This window comes from Lentinula edodes (assembly GCF_021015755.1).
Source record: "Lentinula edodes strain Le(Bin) 0899 ss11 chromosome Unknown C8R40scaffold_38, whole genome shotgun sequence".
Lineage (NCBI taxonomy): Eukaryota > Fungi > Basidiomycota > Agaricomycetes > Agaricales > Omphalotaceae > Lentinula > Lentinula edodes.
Genome location: NW_025764344.1, coordinates 253052 through 279049, shown reverse-complemented (window position 1 = coordinate 279049; position 25998 = coordinate 253052). Strand labels below are relative to the sequence as shown.

Below are 25998 nucleotides of genomic sequence, written 5' to 3'. Positions count from 1 at the left end.
ATCTGTGGTGTTATGTAATACTAACCAAGATCTGTGCTAGTGGCCCATGTCCCTGAATTTTGTCACACCAAATGGAGGACTAGGTCTTATACATGCGATTGCAGGCCATTGCACTGCTGATCCTTTGTGGCCATAGTAACTAAAGAAACAGAGTGCAGCATAGTGGAATGCAGGATTATCAAAGGCTATTTGTAACTTTGTCATGTTGGAACATACTCTGTACATACTGATATAGCTGTGATCCCACTTGGGGACCCACATAACTGAGAGACAGTGTTATTACTTGATACTATGCAGTTCTACATAGATTACACTGTTTAGAGTACTCAACTCCCTCAGTTGCTAACTGAGGTAAACTTGAAGTATATTCATATAGATTAATTGCAGTAGATTAACTTGACTTAACAGGTACCCACAGCTGCCACACCACCAACTGAGATTAAGTTGACTTAACACCTCAGATAAAATATATGCAAAAATGAAAGACATGGACTATTTATTGCCAGCTTCAGCTTCAACAATGCATTGTGAATTGTATCATTTTCATCTTAATTGATAGTTATATATTGTGTAAATTATTCAATATAACAATTCCACCAGAATAAAAATGACAAAGACTGAAATCAATCTTGTGCATACTCTGACGTACCCACTGTGAGCTTGTCCTACAAACAAGTGATTCAAACCCAAATCCCAAATACTTGCTAAAGCAGTACTGTACATTCTCAATCAGGGAAAATACATTGAACATTAAACTTGTCAATATTCTTTACTGCCTTAGGCATACAATATAGGGATATATCATTGATAAAAGGTGATAATGACAAAATCTCCAGAACCTGCAACAAATTTCTGCATGAAGACACTGTAGAATGGAACTTTTTGTAACACTCCTGTCTCTTGGCATCTGCAAAACATGGATATTTAGCTAAGGGCTGAGAGCAGATCCCAGCCAATCCCAGTACTGAAAGCACTGAGAGCAGGTTGCTCTGAGTGCTTTCACTGCTGGGAAATGCTCTCAACTGCTTTCAGACCCTTAGCCAAAATACAGGTTTTGCAGATGTGGCAACAAGTCTGTCTTGGATAAAATGAGTGACCTAACAAAAATGCTGGATGTTGCTGATACCAAAATAGACTCTGAGTATATGTTACTCCAATGCAAACAAATGAAGAACTGGAAACTGATTTATACCATTAACCATAAACCAATGTCCAGATCCTTTTTAAAACCAGAGCCACAACTGCATTTTCTTTGAGAAATCCCAATGACTACAGAAACAGCTCTGGGGATAGTGATACATCATGAGCAGAGCTTGCCTCTAAACTATGACTGAAGACATTATTGTACAATAGATTACACTCTGATGAAGCTATATATACTCCCCCTATCAATATCACAGATTGACTCAAGACATTGAATGACAATATCAACTGTGAATTAAGTGCAGTAAAAAATGACTTTCAACAAACCTGCATATTGGATATTTCAAGATATATTAGTGATATTACTCTTTCCTTCAAAGACTCAAAATGACTCATTACATCAGTTGCACTGACTCAACATACATGTTTCTCTGCACAGCCATACTCCATTACATATCTTATGGCAGCAAAATTCTATTCAAAATATTACTCGGTCATCAATGACTTGCAGTAAGTCAAATCTTGTTTTACATGATCATATATTCTTGAAAACTCATAATATGACTCTTAATACTGCTTTACAGCAACATTTAATCTCAAACTTAGTTCATGCTGGCCAAATGAATGGAGTCATGCCTAGTCATGCCAATGCATTTTACCCCCCAAAAACACACCCTTGATATAACTAAAGCTGTGTTTCTACAGCTTTGCATTCCGATCTACAGACCCGATTTTAATACATCCAAAAAAGGAAATTTCCTGCCAGATTACCGATCGCTACCTACAAGGACCTCCTCTTTCAGAGTCGGTGAAGCAAAGTGCTCATGATCATGAACGTGTCCTCAATCATGAGGGTAGCTCTTACCACCCAGCCAAATTTATTTTCCTGTTGTCAACAAGCACGATGTAAATTGAGGAGTTTTCTAGTTTCCAAATGAGCAAGGGTTTTCATTACACATCGAAATCTATCATCATTCTACACCGAGGAACCAAGGATCGTTCAATAGCTCAGCGGCTGTTGGCCTATCGGCCGGATTGAGCTCGAGACACCGTTTCACAATCTCATTCGTGCTCTTCACATCCTCTGGACTGAACTTTTTAGTGCTGTTAATTTGCCCTCTTATGGAAAACAATAGCAGAGGAAGAGCATGTTTGAAAGTGCCTTGGGGTGGTCAAATTTTAATACATGCCCGATACAAAGAGGAAAAACACACTTACAATCAGTGTTGAAATATGTTGATGCAAGTCTACTGTACTGCAACACCTCTGGAGGAAAATCTACCTCACCAAGAAAACACGCCATCTGATAAAGGTGATAGGCGACATTGTCCAACGTAATATCTTTAACCGGGTCTCTGAAACTCTCATGTCGGAATAAAGACCGTCCTACGACAAATTCAAAGATCTACAGGTATTGATGGACCCGCTCTCAACAACAATAAATTTCACATACCAGGCAACCAAATGTCCATATTTCCACCTTTTCATTCCAAGATCCAAGCAGAAGAACCTCGGGTGCTCTCAAGGGAGCTGATGTGACTTCAAGCTCCTTAGGTTTATCAAAGAGTTGGGCTTTATGGGAACACCAGGAATTAGATGAAACACGAAAAATAAAACAAACTAAATAACATACCACTCCCAAAATCAGCGATCAAGTACTCACACTTCATTGCATCATCCAAGCTTGGGGGAGGTAGGGGTTGAGTGACCGCAGAGCATACGGCACCATCCATGGAAGCCTCAGGAGGATTTCGACGTGGAGGATTAGATACTAGAGTGGCATCTATATCTTGACGAGACAATAGCGAAGAGAAGAATATATTGTCGTGCTTGAGATCAGTATGGATGACGCCTTTACTGTGCGCATGTGCAATTCCACGAAGGGTGTGAAGGAGCATTCGTTTCGCAAGGGGAAGCGGAAAGTTCTTGTGCTGTGCCCATAGTGTTTTGACGTCTCCACCATATACAGGTGTGACAAAGCAAGAGTGTTCCCCTGAAGAACCCTTTCCTGGATGTGTAAACTCGTTAAGGAGATGTAAACAATGGTTGTTAGATCCTGACACGCGCTGAAGAGCCTCCAACTCCCAGATACGTCCTCGACTTCGTAATTCTGTGGCATACCCCGTTAAGGCTTTGATGGCGACATAATCATTCACACTGTGTTGTAAATGAATTAAAGACGGTTGGATGAAGAAAAGTGAATTTCTACTCACCCAATGTCATAAGCCAGCCATGTACTAGAATTCATACCCCACCCTAGTTTGCGCTTGATTTCATAGCGCAGGTCGGGCCCAATTTTGTCCCCAAACTCGAGTTGCGGCCATCCGTAACCCTCAGAACCTGGAAGACCCAGCGGCTCTTCCACAAAACTCAAGTCGACTCGACTCGTCCCGTCTTTATCAACATAGAATTCCTGATTCTGTACACCGGAAACGGGGTCCATTTTCATGCAATCTGAAGGAACTTTGCTGGACATATTTCGGAATGAGCTGGGAAGGAGAGAAGGACACCGACGAATTCTGAGGGAGGGACGACAGGCATGGCGGATTGAGAACATGAAGCCTGCAATCAGTCGCCCACTGACCACAACAGATGCTGCAAATCTTTATGCAATTTACGTACTTCGAGTAATATTATTGAGGGACATGAAAACTGAAAGCATCAAGAAAAGGCCAGGTCGAGTAAAGTACGACAGCAACTAGCAGAATAAAGACGTCACGATAGATAGCCCAATAATGTACAACTTTGAGCTTTACCGGTTTACCATTCAAGCGGATGTCCAAATCCAAAGATGTCAAAAACAAAAGTAATCCGGAGCAGTCACTAAAATAAACCGATGATCCTATGCCTACAGAATGAAAACAACCGTCCGTTTGTAACAATATAGACCACATTTTAGTACCCTTGTCCATGCGGTGAAGTCGTACTCATCCTCGATTGCGCAGCATATGGATCCAGCTCCATACTCATTCCATGAGGTCCTCTTGAATCCTCTAGATAAGGTGGAGCGTCATGGTAAGGTGAAAGCCTGCCATCACCAGTCAAATTCGCACTACTGCCGGACCACTGCTGACTATCGTTAAAATCCCGCTGTAACGAGAATGCACTAGAATCAGAGCTCCGTAGGCCACCACCGTAACCTCCGGCACCGAGTGTCTTTGAACCAAGAGGAGTGTTGCTCATTGCATAAGAGGATACATTGGGGTTTTTCTGGGCAGCCGCTCTACGACGGCGAGATGCGCAAACACCAATAAGCGCACCGATGACACCCAGAATAATTATTCCTGCTACGACAGTGCCTACGATAACTGCCGTATGTGAGACTGTACTACCACTGGCATTAGTAGCGTTGTCACCAGATGAAGTACTGGAACCATCGGCACTACCGCTCGCGCCGCTCAAAAGCACGCTGGCAGGTAGCACACTAGCAGCTGCGGTAGCTTGAGTTTCAACGTTGCCGCTGCCAACAATTACGAATGACCCATTCGATGGGATACCATTGACGACGACAAAGACCATAGCCGGCCCCGGTTGAAAAATGTTGGGGTTCGGAGGCATCTGGGCCGTGTGCAATGTAAGAGAGCCGTCCGAGTTCACGGTGTAGGTATTGTTCAGCTGGAGAAATCTTTGACCCATATTCATTCCGTGAGTGGTCCACCCCGGTCGAACGACCACGACGGTGGTATTATCAGCCGCGTCGTTACCCGAGCCCGAATATGAAGACGCAGGCACAGTGATATCGAAAGAATCTCCACCGTAAGATAAAGTGGTGGGAATACCAGATGGAATGGGGCGAGTGGTGGCAGAAAAATAAGCTGGGTAGAAGATTTCGGCCTGGTACGTGGTGGGGAAGTATGTTGTCAGATTGACATCGACGTTCGGATTAGAGCCCGCAATGAGGACGGATGCATCAGGAAGTAAGATCGCAGAGGAATGATAAAGTCGGGCAATATTAGACGTTGAGAAACCGGAGTTTGACCACCTACTACCAACAGGTGCATTAGGATCATACAAAGCTGGAGTCCCGACAGGTCCAGAGGCCAGTGACATTCCAAAGGGCATCTGGCTGTAAGATAGAGTCGTTCCCGTGTTAGTGGCGTACCCCGCAGTGCCGTTCAGACCGCCATTTACAACCAACATTTTTCCATCGGGAAGAATGATGAACTGGCCCATGGTACGACCTTCGATCATGTCATCGTCTTGAACGTAGACAGGCGCTGAACCGTCGGCCGGTTCAGGAGTGATGCGTTGACAATCTTTAGACGCGGGATACAACCAAGTGTCCGTATTAGGGAAGGAATAGTTACCCCAGAGAGAATCTGGCATATCAGAGCCTCCGCAGAAAATGACGGTGGGGGTGTAATTGTTGGCAGGAGTAAGAGGAAGCATGGCCACTGCACCTGAGGCGGGGTAAACGCGCGCAACATTACCTGGCATGGCCGGAAGATCGGTTTCAGTATTGCTATCGGGATCCCACAGCACTAGTAGTAACATCTATCAATCAACAACAACGCAGACGTATGAAGATACATTGACGTACTGGTAGAGATATTCGCCTGTACGAGCATCTTTCCCGAAGGCATCAGATACGTATGCGCGTACGCGTTCAGACCAGACGTCTTGATCATGAATTGCATCACAGTTGCGTTGCGCCCGTTAGAAGGATAAAACTCATAAGTCGGTTCTGCTGCACCGCCCTCTAACTCAGGATCCGTGTTGGGGGTGTTTCGGTTGATGTAGCCTCCGTTCACGAAACCGCCAATGAGTGCTACAGATCCATCACCGAGAGGTTCGGCGGCGGAATACCATCGCTTTTTCTGCATGGAAAGGACATCGGGATTATCGAACCATTGACAATTTGTAGAGGTGAAGTCATCGGTGTCCGTGCAAGGATTGAGTATTCGAATAGACTTGGAACCGTCATAGTCTTGATAAGTGGCGTCGTAAGATGCGGCACCCTGGCCATTTGGAACTGAGCCAATGTTACCGCCCGGTGCGATGGCCCCGTTTCCTCCAAATGTGACGTACGAGCCATTGGGAAGGTGCATTCCAGAAGCGCAGAAGACGTTGGTCTTGATGTCCATAACCTCAGTTTGGTGAGTATTGAAATCCCTATTATCTCAATTCAGAGCAACGTGAAAACCTAGACGGAGATACCGGTCGCACCAAACCGCGCCCCATGCAGGATGCTCCTTGATTTGGGCGGCGTTTCCCTCCGCCTTGTCAATGATGTAGACCTTATCCTTGTTACCCACGAACATCTGCACGAATTCTTCAGAACAAAACCAGTGAAAAGTTAACCCTTTGTACGGACCATCATAGCGCTGACTTGAGTGTTCCCACCATCGGCAAAAGAGCCAGCCTTGCCTGCTATGACTGGCGATGCTAACCATAAGGCTGGCAAGAAAATAGACGCGAGCATCGTTGTGAATTCGCGACGAGGGCGAAATAAAGTCGGAAGGTGATCAAAAAGTGGCTCAACTTTCGTGACGAGGGGTGAGTTGCCGAGGTCAAGGCAAAAAGACGAAATTCGAATTCAAACGAGCGTGGTGTTGAGCGAGATGAATGAAGGAGGAGAAGAGAAATGATTAACCGTGACCGTTGATTGACATGTGCAATGACAATGACATCTCTAAGTCCCAGGACCCAGACTCTCACGATATCTTTACACCAGACCGCAAACTTCCAACTTCCAAGCTTGCAAACTGTAAAGCTCTGATAACCCAATACTTACCTATTTTTCAAATTGGCTCTTGGGTAAAACCAGTTCCAAACTGTTCAATTCTTAAACGGTGAACATTCCCTTTATCTCCCTTTGTTGATTTTTGGATTTCCTTCTCCGCAAACCATATCATTATGTTGGCCACTAATTCTGCAATGCTCAAATTCTAGTCTTCTCAACGGGTGTAGCCGGGAACGCCTACATAACCTGATACGAGATAGTTGCCGAGTCTTCGTTTCTGAATGGGGCCCTCGCGCGACTTTGCAATAATACTGTGACGAAACACTTATCGAGGGAGAAAAAGTGTCCTTTTGGGTACAAATCGAGCGCGGAACGACTTCTCAAGATTTCAAGTGCTAGCCATTATATATTCCAAATAACCATCAGACTTTTGGAGTTCCCGTCCCGTGTTCAATGTTGAAGACGTAGTGCTTCGCAGGATGCTGCAGGATGTCATGAAACAACTATGATAGTACTGCCTCTGGGGTTTATCTGGGTGGGGATGAATAAATAAGCAGGTAAATAACTTTCACGTCCGAACTCTCTGAAATTTGAATCTCATAACCACTCTGATTGAAACCCTCATCAGTAATCCGCATAACGCCTCACAACTCCACGTGCATATCCTTATCGATATCCCCAGTTTTTTTCAGTTTTTCTCGGATCCTGGTTTCAGGTCATCAACTGGAAGACTGGGTCATACTCAGCCTACTGGAAACTTACCGCCGAACTTGATTTTACTAAGCTTGCGTTCGCTCATCATATGATAGGTGATCGGTGAATCTCTCCAAAAAACTTATGTGTTACATACTCATCTGTATCCAAAGAGATATTCCACTAGCGCTGGTCTCAACCGGCGTCTTGTTTCTGATTGTTCCTGCACCGTCAAAATGAGGTTATAGTCTTATAGACTTCCCTCGAAGACTGGGGCTTGTGGGGGGGTGGGTTATCAAACTGTTTCGACCCAATGTATGTCCCCAGTTTGAACTTGCATATATGTCCGGCGGCAATGCGCAGCAGATACCCGCCTATATCCAAACCGATTCCAGAACGGAGGCGGAGTCGAAAGAAGCATGAATGTCCGAAACCACACCGAACGGTGACCCAAGTCGCGTGCATATCAATAATCAATTCATCCCGCTGATGGCGGGTTTGCATTTAAACGGCCACAACATCCCGGATATTTCGGATAGTCCTTGGATTGGCAACAGAAACGATATGCCGAGGGCGTGAACTGATACATCCAACCCAATGCACCATATACATCATAGGCCACCTTATTATTAGCCGTGGCTCTTCCGAAGACCCAGAACCTTTCGCGTTACGAGCAAGTTCGATGCGATGAGACACGCTCGGGGGACCTACACAATGTACATCTCCATACTAACATCCCATTCCCAGGTCGGTAACCACTGCCTTTATTTACCCTCCCTTGTTATGAGTCGTTCGTATACTATAAAAGAGGCTCAGAAATTAGCCGCATCTCTTAGGTCCATTCAATGACAACTTCAGTACCTGTCCTATTTGTGATAGGCTGTTTGCCCATCCTACTAGTATGGTTTTTGTACAACCACGATCCTAACAGAAGGATACGTATCCCTCCTGGTCCCAAGGGTACCTTCTTTGCCGGAGTCAAAGATCAACTTTCTTCGTCTCCATGGAAGGTCTATGCTCAATGGGCCGAGCACTACCAGAGTAAGCAGAACTAGAAACTTCGTATGAGAGGTGTTCTTTACGAGGCTGACCGAATGCAATATTTTTTCTCCCTAGGCCCTGTCATATCATTCTGGATATACAACCGTCGCACTGTAGTTCTCAACGACCACGAATCCGTCCGGGAGCTCCTCCATAAACGAGCGAGCATATACTCCGATCGCCCCAAATCATGGATGTTCCATGAGCTTTGCGGACGTGGAAAATCCGTGTTCAATATTTCCTCCTTGGATAGTAGGCATGGGAAGTACCGGAGACTCTTACAGCATGGTCTCAGTGGGCGGGCGGTTCCAGAATATCACGAACTACTAGAGAGCGAAGCCGATGTCTTTGTTCAATCCTTGACTCGAGAACCGCATGCTTTTCAGCATCATTTTCGAAGGTAACGTAGAGTCTGTACACATTTGCATATGAACCGCACTCTGATACACAACCCACTTGTGACTTGACAGAAATGCAGCTGCAGTCATAATGAAGATTACTTATGGCTATACACTTACTGACAGTGATGATCCATTTATTCGTGTGGCAGAGGAATCCGCTCAGATCTCTGGCTGGGCCCTGGCTCCCGGTCGTTGGATGGTAGATTATTATCCTATCGGTGTGTACCTCACTATACCACACTAAGGTACTGATAACCGCGAAGCTAACATCGTTTTTCGCATTCTGTTCATCTTGTTCATCACCTCAGTGCGCTTTATCCCATCGTGGTTCCCGTTTGCACATTTCAAGCGCCAAGGGGCAAAATGGAGAAAGCAACTCGAGTCCTTGTCAGACGTACCCCATAATTGGGTCAAAAAGCAGATGGTCAGTCTGACCGCACTCAAACTCCGTGTATGAGACTAACTGAATCATCACATCGATACACGCAGGAGCAACCAAATTTTGTGGAATGCTTCACAACTCGACTTCTTCGACCCAACGCAGATGCAGAAGCCGAGGATATAGTAAAATGGGCGGCCGGTGGGCTTTATGCAGGTGCCTCTGACACAGTAAATCAGGTTTTGCTTTTCCTCTTGCCTGCTTAATAACAACCAACTTCAATCTAGACAGTGTCAGCATTGACATCTTTCATTCTCTTAATGGCACTCTACCCGGATACCCAAAAGACAGCTCAGCGCGAAATCGCTAATATATGTGGAGCCGGGAGGATGCCTTCTATAACTGAACTGCATAGCCTACCCTACCTCGATGCTCTTTTCAAAGAGGTATTACGGTACGCGCCTATTTCCAACATAGGTGATTCATGTCGTGTATTTTTAATGTGTGCCAAACTGATCATGATGGTCCACGCATCACTGTGTAGCCCTGCCGCACAGAGTCGTTCAAGACGATGTGTACAAATCATACCTCATTCCAAAAGATAGCACTGTCATTCCGAATACATGGTAAGCCTCAACGGAGTATTGCCAAACACATTTTAACGAATCTCTCACACTTAGGGCTATCCTACATGATCCCTCTCTGTTTCCAGAGCCATTTGAGTTCAAGCCATCCCGTTTTATTGATAACGCATCGATCAGCCAGCGGCGCCACGGGAGCGAGAACGAAGTCAATCCAGATCCGAGGGCTTACGCTTTCGGCTACGGAAGACGAAGCTGTCCTGGTATCCAACTAGCAGAGATATCTGTACTACTGATAATGTCGCGAATTCTCTCAAAATTCGAAGTCTCGTTGCCTACCGGAGTCTGTGCACCGCAGGTAGAGTTTACAACAGGAATAACCAGGTGCGTAAATGCTTCATTAACCTCATAGCCCTTTTTGTTAAACCAGGTCATCTCATGGCTATGTTTCTTTTTTTTCCAGTCATGTCAAACCGTTTGATATTGTCATAAGGCCGATGTAAGCCTTCCGGACAGTAATAATCGCAAGGGACTTTTCATAGTTGCTACATTATCGGCAATGAGTCGGCAATTGCAACAGTAGTTATCTATCTTCAAACTCTTCGTCAAGCATATATAATCACGCTATAGTTAGTTTCTTATAATCATCTTGGTCAATCCATTATTTCCAAATAATCGTGAAATAATGTGTACGTTCTTCCGTTGTCATAGGTCGCGTCTGCATGGTATGGTACGTACCGAAGATTAATAATGGCCAACATATTGTTTCCGAAATTCGATGGGTTGTGGCAGTGAGTTGCCTCAACCCACTACTAGAAGCAAAACCCTAAAGTTCACCACCTAATTATTTTTCTTGCTATCCTTATTTTTCTTCCTATCCACCTTAAACCGAAATGAAAGCCTTCACCTTAACCTGATCGACAAATCATGCACCCATTGCCCAACTATATATCAGACCATACGAGGTAGATAAAGGGGATAGATAAGGACTTAGAATAAAGACGACATTAGCACATGCCATCGTATATACATACACTATGTTTGCTTTAAATAACAGTTCAGAAATCATCCGGAATGAAAAGTCATACGAGCACGAAGCAGACAAAGAGACAAGCCCCGAGAAACACCAGGGAATACCCTCGCCGGATATTTCATTAATTCTCAAGACCCTCTGTAAACCAGAGCCAAGTCATGGAACAGGCCAGTCAAGATGGAATGTCTTCGTTTAGGAGTTTTGACAACTGTGAAAGAACCCGCGTCTGACACGAGTGATGTCGTCCGCCTTTGTAACTTGCATACGCTTTGCGGATTCAACGATGAAGAGCTGCCAGAAGAGCCTGAGCTACCAGAAGTAGCAGTCGGCGTACTTGCGGAAGCTGACCCAGAGGCATCTCCAGATACTGAGGTCCCTGATGCATCTCCTCCCGCGAACGCTGCAATTGGAGGCCCGGGAAATGTATATGATGCCGAAGGGTCGTAGACCTACAGGGAAAGGGGTATAGATGAGCCGCAATATTGTGGCTGAGAAGGTCCAAGGTAAATCCTGAAGTGAAAACCTCACTCACGTTAGGATCATATATTCCAGGATCCGTATCACTATACGCGCCAGGCAACAACACTAGTTCATCCTCAGTCGGTCCTCCCGTTTGACTTCCGCCGACCTTGATCTGCGAACACGCCGGATAAAACTCTGCACCTCCAACGGAAACAGCTCCTTGCAACCCCAGAATCTCATGGCGTATGAGATAGTTCCCGGGTGCAAGTGTCGAGGGAAGAGTGACATTGGCGGGAAAACCTTCCATGACTGCTGCTTGTGCCCAGGGACCACCGGAGCTGACCCGCGCAACTTGTTGAATTTTAAACCATTTGGATGAAGAGGAATTGTATGTTGTGCAGGAGGAGCTGCCGCAGGATGTCATGTATGTTAACATGGGACCTGTGTTATGTGGCCACTGTTTCGCAATCAGTGATTATTGATATGCTGTCAGATGGAAAAGTAAGAACTTACATTCTGATTATCCCCTCCACGCCAATCAAATGCTAACGCATCTCCAGGATTTGCATCTGCTACATCTGCAGCGAATTGCGCGCTCAACCCACAATTCAAATCCGGATTGCTCGCGCCCTTGACTGGGCTTATATCTGAAACCTGGCGAATGACACTTGGGGTTGCCTGGGCGCCGGGGACGTTTCCTGAATAAGCCTTGCCGTTTATGATCAATTGCGCGAGGTATCCGTGGGCAGAAACAAACGTAAACGTAAAAGAGATTAAGATGAGGATGGATAGAAAGTACTTCATGGCCTAGCTTAGTGAGAAGCACAACTAAGAGGACCTAAGAATGCCTCAGCTTTGTGAGCCAAGTAAGCCTCGTGGTTCTGGCGAGACAAAAGCTTTAAGTTTTAGTGCTTCCGGAAAGAACATGTTCAAGGGGTGATTAGATAGGCGCTTAGCAAAACTTAGGGCGCTTGGACTTGTCTGCTATTTTTTGCCAATGCCGACTACCTAACGATTCGAATCATCTCCTCCCTCAATCTTTTGCCTTTTGCCTGGGCCATCTCTGTTCAAGATTTGAGATTCAACCAGGATTGGTGACGAAATAGCGCCCTGGAGCCTGTAGCAGTCATGCCTCCGTCAACGACTTTTACTCCTAACCTTTCGCCTCCCAAGTTCCCTTCGATCTTCCCCGATGCCGCTCACACTTACAACAATTGACGCTGGTCATACAATGTCACTGGTTTCACCAGAATTGTTTTTGGCGGCATGTTAACAGATGTTAATGCAGCTGGACCCTGCCGACTTTCCTCCTTCCCTCTCCTCCTACTATCTCCTTTCCATCGCCGATAACACCAACATGTACGTGCTCACAAATTCTTAACTTTCCTTCAAACAATATTTCCTCTGTATCCAACAGATTCTTCTGCGGGTCTGTAGATTCCTGGTTGACAGCAACTCAAAAATCAAGGATGTCAATGAGGAACTTAACACGGGTCACAAAACCAACCTGACCAAGTGCAATGCAATGTATACGTTTCCTTACCCATTCATGAGACATAGAAATGAATCTGCGGCCTCTTCCGTGACGGAGGGAGTACGTACTGACAATTGCAAACGGAGGCATGTTCAGACCGAATAACTGTTGAAGGAAGAAAGAAACGCCCTCGTCACGAATTTGAAGTTATTTAATTACTGGAACACGAGGCTTACTATGCTTTCATTTCTTTCTGCAGTTACTTACACACGACGAGTTCGAAAATGAATTCTCGATGCACAACAAAACCTCCTGAGCAAATGGAACGTCATCGAATCGTTCAGTAAGTCTGGTATGTGAACCCCCGCTACCTTCCGTGGAAGATTTTGTACCGGCCTGCTTTCTAACTCTGCATTTATTGCCAAAAAGATCAGATGCTGGTCGAACTTGGTCGAACTTATTCGGGCCATTGCGTCCTTTCATTTCTGATAGTCATGTTTGCCTCTGAGGCTAGGGGAAGCTTTTACTATCTTGAACAACATTGGGTAGTCCTTTTCGTCACTGGTAGCACCCACTCAAATTTTATGGCCTCCAGTGATTCAGACATTCTCAGTTAACGTGCAAGATGTTCAACTGACAATGTGCCATTAATTCTCATCTTCTCCTTCCGCTCTTCTGCTCTTTTGGCTCTTTCAACCTTCGTTGGGTCTCCTTCCCACGCTTTTCTTCTTTTCCTTTTTTCTACCCTTGGCGTCATAACATGTTCTTCGACTTCTTTTTCTTCTCCCGATTCTCGTGTGTATTATACATTGTGGAATTAGGGATGAAGGAGCTTCTGCCCTTCTCATTCGCTATCCATTCATCCCAGAGGAAAGGTTTGTATGCAGGTATGGTATCGGTGTGGCCTATCGAATAACACACCGATTTCTCTTAATTCTGCTGTCCATTATTCTATTCAAACAATCAACATTTTCTTTAGCTCGGGGCACCTCACCGGTGTCTACGATTCGGACCAATCCCAGCGAGAATCGAGTCGGGGATATGTACTGATATAAAGGACATCGCATGCTGCACGCTGTTACTATATGTCATGGAAGGTCGTGGAGGTTGATCTTATATCGAAATCTATACTAAAGAACCGCCTCCGAATGTGGATAACGAGGCGAAGAGAAGAAAAGGAGCACCAACGGTGACCAAATAGACCTCAAAAAGACGGGCGCCTATGAATTGATCAAAGAAACCTGAGCACGTGATCGCATTAAGATCGTCTTCCAATGCTCCAATGACATTGATTGCAAATTACGTCCAGCTGGCCCGAAATCGAGCAATGTTCAATGAAGCTTCATTGACCCAAGGGGAAAACAGTATGAGAAATTCATGGGGCATGGATGGCGTGTTACACCAGGGAGAGTGAGGAATGTGTGTCGGGGTCCCGGCGAATCTGAGGGAAGTTGTAACTTTGAAAGATTTGTGCTAGGTCATGGCACGTTTGTCGAATTCTTCTCAGCTCTGCGTATTGCTCATCTTTGTTCTATCAGCTACTGATAAACATTTCTCCCGAACTTCCGCCGTATCTGCCACAGCGTCTCTCAATGTATCATGGTCTTCTTGAATGTTATCCTCGGTTGTTGTCAAATTTGACTTTACGTTTCATTTCGCCCTTACCATTCTTCTCCCAAATCCTCGCCTTCGTTATTCTGGGTGCATGTATGGCAATCTTTCTGTCCTCAGGTTCCTAAAATCGCCGTTCTGTTTCTCCTCCTATCCTCCCTTGATTCAATCTTGAGGCTCATCCCTCCGACTCTCGGAAGCTAGCTTGAAGGGGCACAGAGCAGACATTCGAAGAAATTCTAAATTTTCTTTCAGATGAGGCCATAGACTTTCGGGCAAGACGGAATGCGCAGGAAGCGCTCATACAGGCTTCGGAAAATTCCAAACGAGACCACCCTCGTTATCTCGTTCGGCCATGAGGTTACCCTTCTGCAATGAGTCCTAATTCGCGATATACAATTGCTCTTCCTTTATCTTCATTAACCATTGGCAACATCGGGGATGACTCCTGAACTATTGCCTGCTCTCGCGAGTAGAATGTCGATATCCCAATTCTAGTTAGCTCCCCGCGGCGGGATAAGGTACTCGTTGTGGCGTCGTCAGTTCTCCTCTCTTTCGAAGTACGTGAATTTACATCCAGACGTTAATCGAACTATCGTTCGGTACTGGCCGGATTTTCTAAATGATTCTATATCATTGTGACGTTGTGGGGCATACCTATTGGAGCAGAAGACGAGTACGTCTATAACGAAGTGATTTATTATCTCTCCATTAAACCCTTCTGCCCTTTGTCCGATGCTAACTTCCGATTGCTTGCAGCAGATGTGGTTCCTTTTTTTCGCCAGTAGTTGCGCTCATGGTGACGCCGAAGAAGATCTAGCGTTTGACCCTCTGACTTCAACCTATAGAGAAATTCGTAAATCCTTCAACTTTAGCGTCATCGAAAACTTCTCGTTGTATGTCGTGTTGTTGAATTGAAGTCGGACATACCACTTTTCCTTCCCCCCTTTTTGTTTCATGAAATACTCATGAAATGTTGACTGACTGAACCTTGGCTTTTGCATGTCATAGTGTGTCTACTGGTTTCATCTCGATGGCTGATGGGTCAAAATTTCGTAGGGCAGGTATCTTCTCCCGCGGTGGATAGATTCCAATCCGTCCATCCGGAAATGATACGCTCAAACAGATGAAGTTGGAGAACAAGCTCCTGCAAATTCTCAAGTGACTGACGATGATTACTAAGTGGTGTCACAATATAGAGGTCCAAATGTGTCCCTTTCTCCTCTGTGTATTTGCTTCAGTGTCCTCCTGCTTATCTCCTTCTCTTTTCCTTCAGATTACTGAGATAAGGCAGAAGCTCGCGTTATCCTTACCCTTCTTTCTGCGGTCGATGAAATTGTATTTTCAAGTTCAGGTTTTTCAAAATGGCCCCGTAAAAAAAATAGAGGTCTAGAACTCGTTCCCCTTATGCGACGGCGCGCTCTTGAGCCTCGACCAGGAGCTGAAAATATATCGCGACAAAATAGACCTCCCGATAACTACTAAGTATACTACTTTGTTCTGGCCCAGGGAACGTGACAGTAATGGACCAACGCATTGGCTCAATAGTTATTGCGACTGTAACGGATCTGGGGCAACATTGATTGGGCGAAGGCTGGTCGGAAATTGCCTGCCTAGAAGGCGTTCAAGTTCCAGCTGATTTCTAGACGTGCGCTCCTGCTCGTTGTCATTGCCCTTGGATCCAAGGTCTGCAACCGGGTTTCTATATGTTTTCGATGAACTGATCACGTAGTGATCCTAGATCCATACTGCGAACCACTCAGACGACTGCTACCCATGCAATAGCCGATCCATATTGTTCAAATACGGCTATATCTGCTATATCCTTCCCGACTGGGCTACGAATATCCGGAGTGCTCAAAAGTGCTTCACGGTACATATAACGATCTTATACATATACTTTCAATCATACCATACGAGCAAGAGCTATCTTTGCCTTGCTGGACTGGAACTTGGAAGGACAGAAGGACAGAAAGACAGAAGTTGTATTCATCGGCATGTCTCAAAATATATCTTCGGGGGAAGGCAGCTGTTTGTTTGGACCGTTTCTTCATACTCATAAGGACGCCGGTAAGACTTAAAGTCCCTTTAGTCCCGAGGACCACTGAGGTGGCGGCATTGATTCAAGATTGAGGACTCAAGACTGAACACGGTCGTTGATTGTTCCATTCAATGATTTGCCGTAAGACTAGCGAAAGCAGATTAGCTCGGGAATACTACAACTTACAATATGTCTACCCGATTCGCAACTAAATCCCCTGAAGTTACTCTGTTGCTTACTATGAATGTTTCTTTCGAAGACCTTTGGTCGGATCTTCTCAACCCCAGGATAGTAACATGTTCGGGGCCGTTTTAGAGTAGCCATATTGTGGTCGAGAGAAAGCTGCATGGCTGATGACTGCGGCCTACGCTACGAAAAGAGGTACTGTACATACTATCCTGAGAAATGCTACTAGGAAAACGCAGCTCGCGCGAGGCGTATGCTACTCATAGTAGCGACTTCGAAGCCCTAAATCTTCTTCGGAAATTGGAACACTTGACTAGAAGAATACCGAGCCTTCCGAAAGCTCGAGCATTGTAATCATCATGAAATGGGGGACGTCCTGAAGAAGATACGAGTGAGCCCTGGTGGAGATTGTAATGTCCAGCTTGTACTTAGTGGTGTCCAGGTAGTGCCCTTCCGCGGAGAACCTGTACATTCACCAGTTGGTGGTTTGAACAATTACCCAGGACCACAACATGATTCTGATCGGAATCCTTTTTCATACTGATTCCGAAAAGAGGGCAGTTCCATTGGCGGGTAGTGCTGAACAACTATAACTATCCTCAACCCAGCGGCATACATATATTATACAACTTTTGAATATCCAAAGTCCACACATTGCGGAATGCTCTCGGCCACAGTCTGAGTGAACCCCCTTTATAAGGAACACGTGTATCATACTGAGTTAGAAATCTGTCAACCTCCCAGCTTCAGCAGCTAGATGGAATCATGTATTTCGTCAGATGTCTGAATTCATGACAGCAATTGGATGGGAGGAATTTATCCATTGAGATTTTACAAAACTTCGAGGAAATGATAAAACTGCCGTCATATGAGATATTGGTGTCTCAGTCAAGTATACCTATCTGTATGAAATCCTTCACAAATCTCCGCCAGTTGTCAGGTCGGATATAGTCAACAATGCCAATGCGATGTCAATGAGGTATGGGTACGAGTGAACGATATTCTAGTGTATGAACTTACCCACGTTCAATCACTAATAGAGCTGGGTAGGCTGTAGCATGTTTGACGGTCATAATTAAGTGAGCGCTGGAGGTCAGAGGAAGCGAGGACCCCATGATAACACGTAGTCCAGCATTCAGCACAAGTAGTCAAGTCCCTTTAGAGGTCCGAAGCTTAGCCAAAGTGGCATTAATTGCATGGTGTTCTCAAGAATGTGAGTAAAAAAGAGGGGGATTACGCTCACCGGAAGGTAAAGTAAATACAAAGACCTTGGATGAGAGGATGCGGGGGATGACTTGCAGCTGCAGTTGCCTAATTTACAAATGAACACCCCAAAATTCCACGAGCGGCATGAGAGTGCCTGAAGATAACTCACCATATCATTTGAGACGGCCTCGAGGCAGAGAGGGAAAGATCCTAATTTTTCCTTTTGGTGTACACATTACCCGGAAAGTACCGTTGATTATTGTATAGAATGGGAAAAGATCTAGCGTGGCCCATGTGTCTAAATCTGCAAGGCTTATCGTATCCGGGTACGGAGATGTTGCGTTACGACCACTTGGCTTCGTGTGAAGATCGTATTGCTGTTCACCACCACACGAAATAGTAACCCGATCTGAAAGTATCGCCTCTGTAAGAGAGAAATTGATTGAGTCAGTAGTCACGCGCTTTTGCCGATCGGAGAATATATATCAAGCGCGAATTTTCTCGTTTCCTCACCCTTTACCAGAACCTCCGTTGGTCACTCGCTGTTCACGGTTTACTTTTCTTTCGCTCTTTCCTTCGACTCCGCACCTCCATTCCTCTTCCCATTCCAACTACCTTGAGCAAACCGACCGGATTCTTCGTGATGAACACCAAACCCATCGTCGCATATCCCAGCCTTTCGAGCTCTCTAAACACGCTCCCAAACGCGACGAGCATGTCCAATATCCCTTTGCATGCCAATATGTACACTAGCTATGCACAGGAAAGCCAGAGTCAGGCTAAAGTGAGTTGTTCTTAAAATTGTGTCTGTGTACTTGACTGATATTTGTTCTTTCCTAGCTCCAAAAAGCTCTTGACAAAAAAAGTCAAATGCAACATTCGACTGCTCCTCTCTCTCCATACTCATCATCAGTATGTCTCCCCATGTGTTATGTCGTAGGCCGTCCCTGATCTCTCTTCATTCTTCCCAGCATACATCGTCCAGCTGCGATGCCGCCACATTAATGATGCGGAAACCGGTAAGTCTGGTGAACAGTTCAAGACGCGAATCTTCTGATGCCGTTCGTAGGCAAAAAAATGAACACTTCGATTGTTCTTCCTTTCTTTTCGGGTGCTACCTCTTTAACATAGACATCATCTTTTGTGGGACTTTGTAGAATAGTTCCACTACGCCATTATTTTCCTAGCCAGTCTAGTCCTTCAGATCTTGTCCTTTATTTTTCTACCGCTGCTTTGCTCTCACTTGCTATCATTGTCTTGCACATGCATTTTTGTCTTGGGTTTGGGTTCTAGCATTAGCATAATATCTCTGACCATATACATAGATCTTTACACGCATCCTACCATAGTACTCGTCATATCTACCCTATATCATATTTTTTTCTCCTGTCTCTTCCTGCTTTCCTTTGAGCAAGTGTTGTGACGAATATCAGGGATTGTGTTTCCGTTGAATCTCGTTGCTTAACGTTAACCCCTGTCGAGTTCCTGTACAAATTGCCGGCGGTGAGGATGATTGCAATTTTCCTCTTTCTCATGATCAGTGACAGGTGCGGTGGTACAGGGTGGTACGTACTACCACCTCGGCCTCTCTCGGCCTCAGGCTCAACAAGAATTAACGCAAATTCGATTCCCAACATGTCATAATATCTCTCTTTTACAATTGCTGAAACGTGCAACGGGAACACACAAGGCTGAACTCAAAACGGGACCAAGGGCCCAACTTCTGGTTCGCAAAAGCCTATTAAGAATGAATCCCGATGGCGGACAACTTCGTCATTCTTGATTGACTTTTACAAGTTTTAGGGTCTCGAGAGGTCATCCAGGTCCAGTCCTCATTTCGTGCTCTGCTGCTTCCTCACTGGTAATCGCTAGCGTATCCCGGATGGATAATTCAGAGTACGGTCTAGTGCGGTAGGCTCTCACTGCATGCTACGTATATGCAGTTCCTGTGTAGTGCATATAGTCCTTCGCGGTGTTCGCTTGATTATCGGACCGCTTCAGGCCTATGAATTAGCAAACACGGTCAGTGCTGAATTTCTATTCCCAAAGAAAAACAACTCATGCTCCCGTATCTAGAACATCCCGGAGCCCAGTTCCTCCGCCGATATATCAATTTCTGCAAGATATCTTTTCATTTCGAGTTCTTTTCTCTACCTCTATCAACGTGTCAGGCTATGAGAGCAGTTACTTGGAGGTATTTATTTGAATGAACAAAATTTCTGCGAGGAACGGGTGCGTTCACACATTTAGTTGTTTGGCTCGAGTTTCAGGTCCTTGGCTTAAAGCGGACTCAGTACTCAGTCAACCCGCGGGCATGCCTCTGTTGAGATGCGATGAAGCACAAAATTCCAAGTGTCATTTCACAAATGTACAGTACATATGCCTTTCTTCTGCCTCTGCAAACTGTTCGTGCACACTATAAATTCTGGCAACATACAAGTGAGCATCTACTCAGTAAGTACCTTTTCTCACCTCAACAGCTGAATTCTCCTTCTGAGTGGGTTTCGCCGGTCATCAGTTCATAGACCCAGGACTGTGTAGATATTCATCAATAATTGACGACAAAATTGACATGATTGGCCCGAGGAGGTTCTCTATGAAGACTAGCACCGGTTTATGATTGGCTCTAGCAATATCTAGCCAATCACAGACAGAGTCCTCCCAGGTCCTGTCCTCCCTAGACCTTCATCAATATAATACATAGGGCGCACATACATTCCGCCATTCCAAGCTTCCGATAATGAAAACGTAAAACGGCCACTTTCTTGCTTATACTAATTGCGGAATTTTTGAATTATTAGAAGCTGGAAATATTGACAACCTGCTGCTTTGTGAGTATGACACGAGGAAAATAAAAGTCGAACATTCTGAGACGTTTATTCGTGTACGCAATCGCTACAGATGTAGCTTGATGTAGCTTGATGTGCGCATGGTTCCAACGCTTCAATCATTTTTGTGAATTTTGGGGTTGTCTGTAAGGATTGTCTGCAGATGGCACGATGACCTCGTGGGGAGAAAGCGATATCGATACTGCTTTTCCGGTCCGTAAACACAGCTAATTTAACTGTACGCCCAAGGCTGGACAAGACTGGACATGGGCGAGATAGGTTGCCTTTTATAGTTCTCTGTCCTCAAATTTACGACTTGACTCCCTTGACCTGAATCATTTTGAAGCGATCAAAGATTATTGGTATATTCCACGCTGGATCACGATCAAATTCCGAGTCAAAAGTGAACGAACTTTGAGAAGAGTCGCGGTTGATGAGTTCCCTCGTTTTTAGATAGATTCCTCCCGACAGATCAATCGAGTTCAATGAACAATTGGGTTCTTCTCCCAGGATCGATTGGCCTTCTGTGTATGGTACGCTTTCACCCCATTGATAAGCTTTATTGTACTTACTTTAGCTCGTCCAGATAAAAAGACTCGGACCAAATTTGAATGACATAGCAAGCCCTGACGTAGAGGATCTGATTCAACATGATTCATCATGGAAAATCTGACTTCCCGACAGACTGACCTTCTGGGAATTGTCTGCTAGTGCCTCGAAAAAGCCAAGATAAAGCAGCTCCGGAGAATGCCTAAAAAATTCTGTCTGCAGGAATGAGTTCGAATTGCAGCAAGCTTCCTTGTACCCGTGCGTCGTTTGTGAGCCCAAGATTGGGGAGTGTAATTGAACTGATAATGACTCCTTGTTCACGGTGTGCCATTGGACCTGGATATCTTAGCCAATGAAAAGCGTAGGGCGAACGACGATCGATCGTTTATCGTTTAAAGTTGCGGCTCTCGATTGGGATTCGAGATTTAGAAGTTATCTCGACGAGAGTCATCTAAAAGGCTTTGGAAACAGAGAGACCACAAGAAGGAAGGATCTGTCATCTGCTCAGGTTCTGCTGTTTACATGGTGCCTTCCCGATCTCAACTCGGCTGAATGAGCCGAAAGCTTTATTTAGGAAAGCAAGACAAGATAATGGACCTACTGACACCCACTTATGCTGCCTTCTCCGCAGCGTGAGCTGCACATTCCTAGAAGAAGTTCAGGACAGCTTACATTGATTTGCATAATCCTCTCCTTGCTTTCCTCATGCTGTACTTCAGGAGATTTTAGGTTGATTAATTTGGGTCGATTTGTGCAGTCCGTAACGTTCGGAACAGTAAATCCACGTGCACCTACGCGATCTTTCATGACTTAATTCTTTGACAACTGAGAAAGCCTAGGAGTTACTGTCGCTCGTTGGGAACATCGATATCGACACTGGGACCTATACAAGTTCCCGGACTATCTAACCCATGGAAAAGGAACGATTAGTCTATCCTGTAAACCAGAGTCATAAAAGGTGCAGGAAATATTTTTTCCACCGGTTCTGCGGTGGTTAAAATAACACATACACACACACTCTACAATGCGCGCATGCTCTCAATGAACCCTTGCAACTGCCTGTATCTATGGAGAACATGTTTCAAGTTGGCCAAATTGGTCGCATTCAATCAAACTCCCAAAATGGGACCGTGTCAGTTTTCCTTTCCTTTCCTTAATAAATATTTCCGGTGTACCAAACAGCTCTATGTTACTTGAGGTGGAAGCTGGAATGTTCAGCCAAGTCGAAAAAGCATTTGTAGGTTTGCTAATTTACTAACGATGTTCTACGTACTTTTATTGGTACTGCTGAAGACCTAATTTCAGCCACAAGCTTCGATATTTCCTCACTGTTTTAGGTGTCCAATAAAGTCCAATATCAATATTGCTTGGCTAAAAAAATGGGCGCTAATATATATCATCGAGGTACGCGTCTTAGATCCTGTAATCCTGTTTTTATTTCGCTCAAAATTACTGTCTTTCTATAGCCTGAGACATCTGTGTATGATCTCGGTACTCAAACTTATTTTCGACCAGATTCTGCACAAGAAACGTTTCGTAAGATAGTACTCGAGATTCCTTTCGCAAATTTGCAAACCGAGGAAGGCCTGAACTATGACCCTCGTACGTGATTGGCCCTCACACGGTTATACGCAGGCTCAAAGAAAGAAAGCCGTAACCTCCTCACCCTTTAACGACAGAGCAAGTAAGCAACTGTCTACTATCGCCATTCAAAGTCTTTCCCGACTAAGTGTGGACAACTTTGGAATGCACAATCAGAGAAGTGCTTATCTGCTCACCGCTATTCGATATTTACCCTCAAGAAGCGATCCTCACCGCTCTAAGTTCCGCGTTCGTTGGTGTTGAATTTTTGGACCAAGCTTTCATAAACTTTCCTTGCGTTTGCTGGGAATTACATCCGATAAGCCCGTATAACAAGCGATCAAGAAAGCTCCTTCGCGGTTCGATAACTGTGACTGCACCAAGAGTTCAAATCTCCTGTTACATCGGTATTGGAGACGTGCATGCCCAATGACGCGTTGATACTGGAATCAGAAGTGTCTCTAATTTTTTCCTTCGTTGATGTTTGCTAGATCAGTGTCCAATTGACGAGCTATTATTCTGTAAATATGTGACTGCCAAAAATCTGAAAGCATCTGTTTGGGCACCTGAGAAAGAGCTTAGAAGGGTGCAGCTCCGATACCAGCTGCCATTACGCCCTGGCCGCAATCAAGGGAAGATCGTATCCAATAATCGGAAGGTTTGATATAATTCATACCATTATGTTCGCCGTGCATTATGTTATGCTCATGTGTAAGTTGCCATTGACAGAAATTTGTTGGATTGGTGGAACTCAGGAATGAGAGGCTTTGTGTAGCACCGGCCTAATACCGAACGAGTTCCTATTGCTTCAAAATTCTCTGTAGGCGGAAACTTCCACCTGGCCTGACATTTCGCCGGAAAGGAAACATGCGGTGTGAATTATCGCAGTACATAAAGTACATAACCGTATATCATTCTGCGTCGTCGTCATCATCTCCACCCGAAGCCATCTGGCTAAGGAACAGGCCGTCCATTGGTCCTAAAATGAGTGAGTTGAGAAGAAGTAAAATGATTAAAACCAAGGTAAACTCACGCCCTCCATGGAAGCCGGATGCATGCTTCCCACGATATGCCGATGCTAATGAAGCACTAGGACTGGGAGTCGGCGGGATCGTTGACGTTGAAGACGAGATGGAAGCATTGATGCCTCCGTCTGTGGAGCTACCTTTTGGTGGCATCGAGTATCGGATGACACGAGACGGTGAGCTCGCAGGAGATGGAGGATATTGAGAGGATCTAGATTGGGAGAGAGCAAGAGATTGGCTGGGAGAGAATATTTTGGATCTTGATGTTGGAGTTGACTATGCGCATGTTAGAGAGCATGACAAAGAACGCATAAAGCGAGGATAACGCACATTGGGGGACAGTATCCGGAATGGTTTCTTTGCCGATTCAGGGGAGACTACTCCCAGCGGATTCGACTTTTTCGCAGGGGAGAGGACGGAAGGTCCAAGTGGTTTTCTGGGGTATTTAAGCGCGTAAAATGCTTCGAGGACGTTGTAAGCAAGCATAGCAACAATTGTCAGCTCTATCAGTGAGAAGTAAGTTAACGTTACACGTCGAATGAATATGAACGAATTGGAATCACGGACCTAGGACACAGACAACTTTTCTAAAATTCCATTCACTCCCGGTCACAACCAAGAAATCGTTTTGAGAATTGCTTCCAGAAAGGATCATGCGCATTGCTGATGTTACAGAAGGCACAGGTAGAAGCCAAGTAGAAATGAAGACGGAAATCAAGCCGAAAGCGTTCGACCGTAACCGGACTACTGCCTCACCACGGTGAGGACGAAAATAGTTCGTGAAAGATGCCACAGCCGACGGTTTGGAGTTCATGGTAGAAGTATAGTAGAAGTTTCGTGAAACAGATTCGTGACGGGAGGACGCCAAGGTTGCAATTGGTGGCGAAAGACAAGGAGGACAGTGAAGATCAGGTGAAGATATCCAGAAAAGGCAATCGAGGTTCAAATACTCGTGATTCCGAATCCCAGCTTTGACCTCTTCAAGCACATATTACTATATAGCTACTAAGCTAGTAATACAGGCTACGGGCTTTCAATTATATCGCGACCTGAATTTTTTTGGTAACTTGGGACGAACGGAATGTACCCCGTACACTGACCGTTCGTCGTACAATCGGATCTTCAAGTTACGGGGAGAGATGGTGAGTCCTGGTGAGTCTTTCCTTACTTGTAAGGCAGCAATTTGCGCGTTGTGCAGACATAAACTGTGCTCCGGTTCAGAACAGGGACATGATATGAGGGGATATCAAGTCATCTCAACGAACTAAAGGTGAATTCTATCTTTTGTTGGTCTTCGACAGCACGGTTCATGATCTGGATAAGTCTGGATATCAACTTCTCAGTTATGCATCTGGGTATCTGGCGTAGAGATTTTTAAATCTTCATTGCAGAATGTGCAAATTATAGCCAAAAAAGCTCGAGGAGGTCGCTGAGGATTGAATTCTTGGCCCAGCGAATGATGGACCACTGCACAGTTTGGAACCTGCGGTCAGACTGTAAGATATTGGACCCAGGCACCTATGCTGTACAGTTTGTCCCGCTAACATAGATGCTGGCGACTGGTAACACCCAAGCTGCGGTGAGATAGAGAAAATCCTAGTGAGTCCTAGTGCCAATATCTAGAGTATTGAAAAATATATTTTCTAGAGAGTTAGGACGCCCGCCCAATATTTCTTCATAATTTCAGCCACTTGGCTGATTACCGTCGGATTATTGCAAGTAGAACGTTATTGTCTGACCGTTTAGAACAGAAGAACGTGACAATCGTCCACCGCTTATGGTGGGCGGGTCATAGCACTTGGCCACCATTGTTCCCAACTCCAACAAGGCCTATTCTGGTAATTTTCATCGAGTGGCACAGCGTCAATTGACATGGAGAATTCCTGTTTTGAGGAATTTTTTGTCCTGTCGGCAAAGCCTCTCTCAAAGAAGTAATTTTGCAAAAGTGGGTCAGTCCCAATCGTCCTGGAACCTCTAGGAGGTATAAATGCAGGTAAAATGGCTCTTCTTGTGATATTCTAGTTCCCCTTACAATCTTAAACTCCCTCTCGAGCTCATCTTCTGGAAAGTGATTTGAACAC

General features: G+C 45.1%; 8 protein-coding genes across 8 annotated transcripts; 2 read left to right on the top strand and 6 right to left on the bottom strand.

Annotated features, from left to right (window-relative positions):
- Nucleotides 1-2114: 2114 nt before the first annotated feature.
- Nucleotides 2115-3619, bottom strand: C8R40DRAFT_1174745 (kinase-like domain-containing protein; the record flags this gene model as incomplete). Its single annotated transcript, XM_046232230.1, has 5 exons — nt 2115-2305; nt 2362-2548; nt 2597-2715; nt 2777-3300; nt 3357-3619. The coding sequence occupies 5 exons, from the start codon at nt 3617-3619 to the stop codon at nt 2115-2117; spliced, it is 1284 nt and encodes a 427-aa protein (XP_046082419.1).
- A 419-nt stretch (nt 3620-4038) lies between these two features.
- Nucleotides 4039-6565, bottom strand: C8R40DRAFT_1054907 (glyoxal oxidase N-terminus-domain-containing protein; the record flags this gene model as incomplete). Its single annotated transcript, XM_046224959.1, has 4 exons — nt 4039-5624; nt 5684-6255; nt 6310-6404; nt 6458-6565. The coding sequence occupies 4 exons, from the start codon at nt 6563-6565 to the stop codon at nt 4039-4041; spliced, it is 2361 nt and encodes a 786-aa protein (XP_046082418.1).
- Nucleotides 6566-8194: 1629 nt separating this feature from the next.
- On the top strand, nt 8195-10647 carry C8R40DRAFT_566384 (cytochrome P450). The gene is made up of 9 exons (XM_046235474.1): nt 8195-8560; nt 8636-8960; nt 9031-9179; nt 9270-9385; nt 9451-9570; nt 9628-9817; nt 9885-9966; nt 10021-10305; nt 10385-10647. Exons 1-9 carry the CDS (start codon nt 8365-8367, stop codon nt 10422-10424), a joined length of 1503 nt encoding a protein of 500 aa, XP_046082417.1. The 5' UTR covers nt 8195-8364; the 3' UTR covers nt 10425-10647.
- Nucleotides 10648-10658: 11 nt separating this feature from the next.
- On the bottom strand, nt 10659-12370 carry C8R40DRAFT_1122631 (glycosyl hydrolase family 61-domain-containing protein). Its single transcript, XM_046228865.1, has 3 exons — nt 11930-12370; nt 11487-11873; nt 10659-11403 (listed from the first exon to the last, which is right to left on the bottom strand). Exons 1-3 carry the CDS (start codon nt 12218-12220, stop codon nt 11083-11085), a joined length of 999 nt encoding a protein of 332 aa, XP_046082416.1. The 5' UTR covers nt 12221-12370; the 3' UTR covers nt 10659-11082.
- A 3679-nt stretch (nt 12371-16049) lies between these two features.
- Nucleotides 16050-17346, bottom strand: C8R40DRAFT_1072618 (uncharacterized protein; the record flags this gene model as incomplete). The annotated part of the gene is made up of 6 exons (XM_046226484.1): nt 16050-16238; nt 16276-16367; nt 16402-16605; nt 16782-16911; nt 17054-17192; nt 17228-17346. 6 exons carry the CDS (start codon nt 17344-17346, stop codon nt 16050-16052), a joined length of 873 nt encoding a protein of 290 aa, XP_046082415.1.
- A 1231-nt stretch (nt 17347-18577) lies between these two features.
- On the top strand, nt 18578-19015 carry C8R40DRAFT_1174741 (uncharacterized protein; the record flags this gene model as incomplete). The annotated part of the gene is made up of 4 exons (XM_046232229.1): nt 18578-18718; nt 18775-18846; nt 18906-18953; nt 19004-19015. 4 exons carry the CDS (start codon nt 18578-18580, stop codon nt 19013-19015), a joined length of 273 nt encoding a protein of 90 aa, XP_046082414.1.
- A 2056-nt stretch (nt 19016-21071) lies between these two features.
- Nucleotides 21072-22118, bottom strand: C8R40DRAFT_1072616 (uncharacterized protein; the record flags this gene model as incomplete). Its single annotated transcript, XM_046226483.1, has 5 exons — nt 21072-21300; nt 21335-21402; nt 21453-21647; nt 21913-21948; nt 21984-22118. The coding sequence occupies 5 exons, from the start codon at nt 22116-22118 to the stop codon at nt 21072-21074; spliced, it is 663 nt and encodes a 220-aa protein (XP_046082413.1).
- Nucleotides 22119-23469: 1351 nt separating this feature from the next.
- C8R40DRAFT_1122581 (uncharacterized protein) lies at nt 23470-24824 on the bottom strand. The gene is made up of 5 exons (XM_046228864.1): nt 24485-24824; nt 24248-24420; nt 23926-24193; nt 23668-23871; nt 23470-23603 (listed from the first exon to the last, which is right to left on the bottom strand). Exons 1-4 carry the CDS (start codon nt 24729-24731, stop codon nt 23804-23806), a joined length of 756 nt encoding a protein of 251 aa, XP_046082412.1. The 5' UTR covers nt 24732-24824; the 3' UTR covers nt 23470-23603; nt 23668-23803.
- Nucleotides 24825-25998: the final 1174 nt, after the last annotated feature.

Bases quoted from the DNA above. Each gene is read 5' to 3' on its own strand.
- C8R40DRAFT_1122581 (XM_046228864.1), bottom strand. From the start codon at position 24,731: ATGAACTCCAAACCGTCGGCTGTGGCATCTTTCACGAACTATTTTCGT. The intron at 24,421-24,484 runs GTCCGTGATTCC...TCTCACTGATAG, and splicing joins AAAAGTTGTCTGTGTCCTAG to AGCTGACAATTGTTGCTATG. The intron at 24,194-24,247 runs GTGCGTTATCCT...ACATGCGCATAG, and splicing joins TCCGGATACTGTCCCCCAAT to TCAACTCCAACATCAAGATC.
- C8R40DRAFT_1122631 (XM_046228865.1), bottom strand. From the start codon at position 12,220: ATGAAGTACTTTCTATCCATCCTCATCTTAATCTCTTTTACGTTTACG. The intron at 11,874-11,929 runs GTAAGTTCTTAC...ATTGCGAAACAG, and splicing joins GTGGAGGGGATAATCAGAAT to TGGCCACATAACACAGGTCC. The intron at 11,404-11,486 runs GTGAGTGAGGTT...CTTTCCCTGTAG, and splicing joins CTGGAATATATGATCCTAAC to GTCTACGACCCTTCGGCATC.
- C8R40DRAFT_566384 (XM_046235474.1), top strand. From the start codon at position 8,365: ATGACAACTTCAGTACCTGTCCTATTTGTGATAGGCTGTTTGCCCATC. The intron at 9,386-9,450 runs GTCAGTCTGACC...CGATACACGCAG, and splicing joins ATTGGGTCAAAAAGCAGATG to GAGCAACCAAATTTTGTGGA. The intron at 9,571-9,627 runs GTAAATCAGGTT...ACTTCAATCTAG, and splicing joins ATGCAGGTGCCTCTGACACA to ACAGTGTCAGCATTGACATC.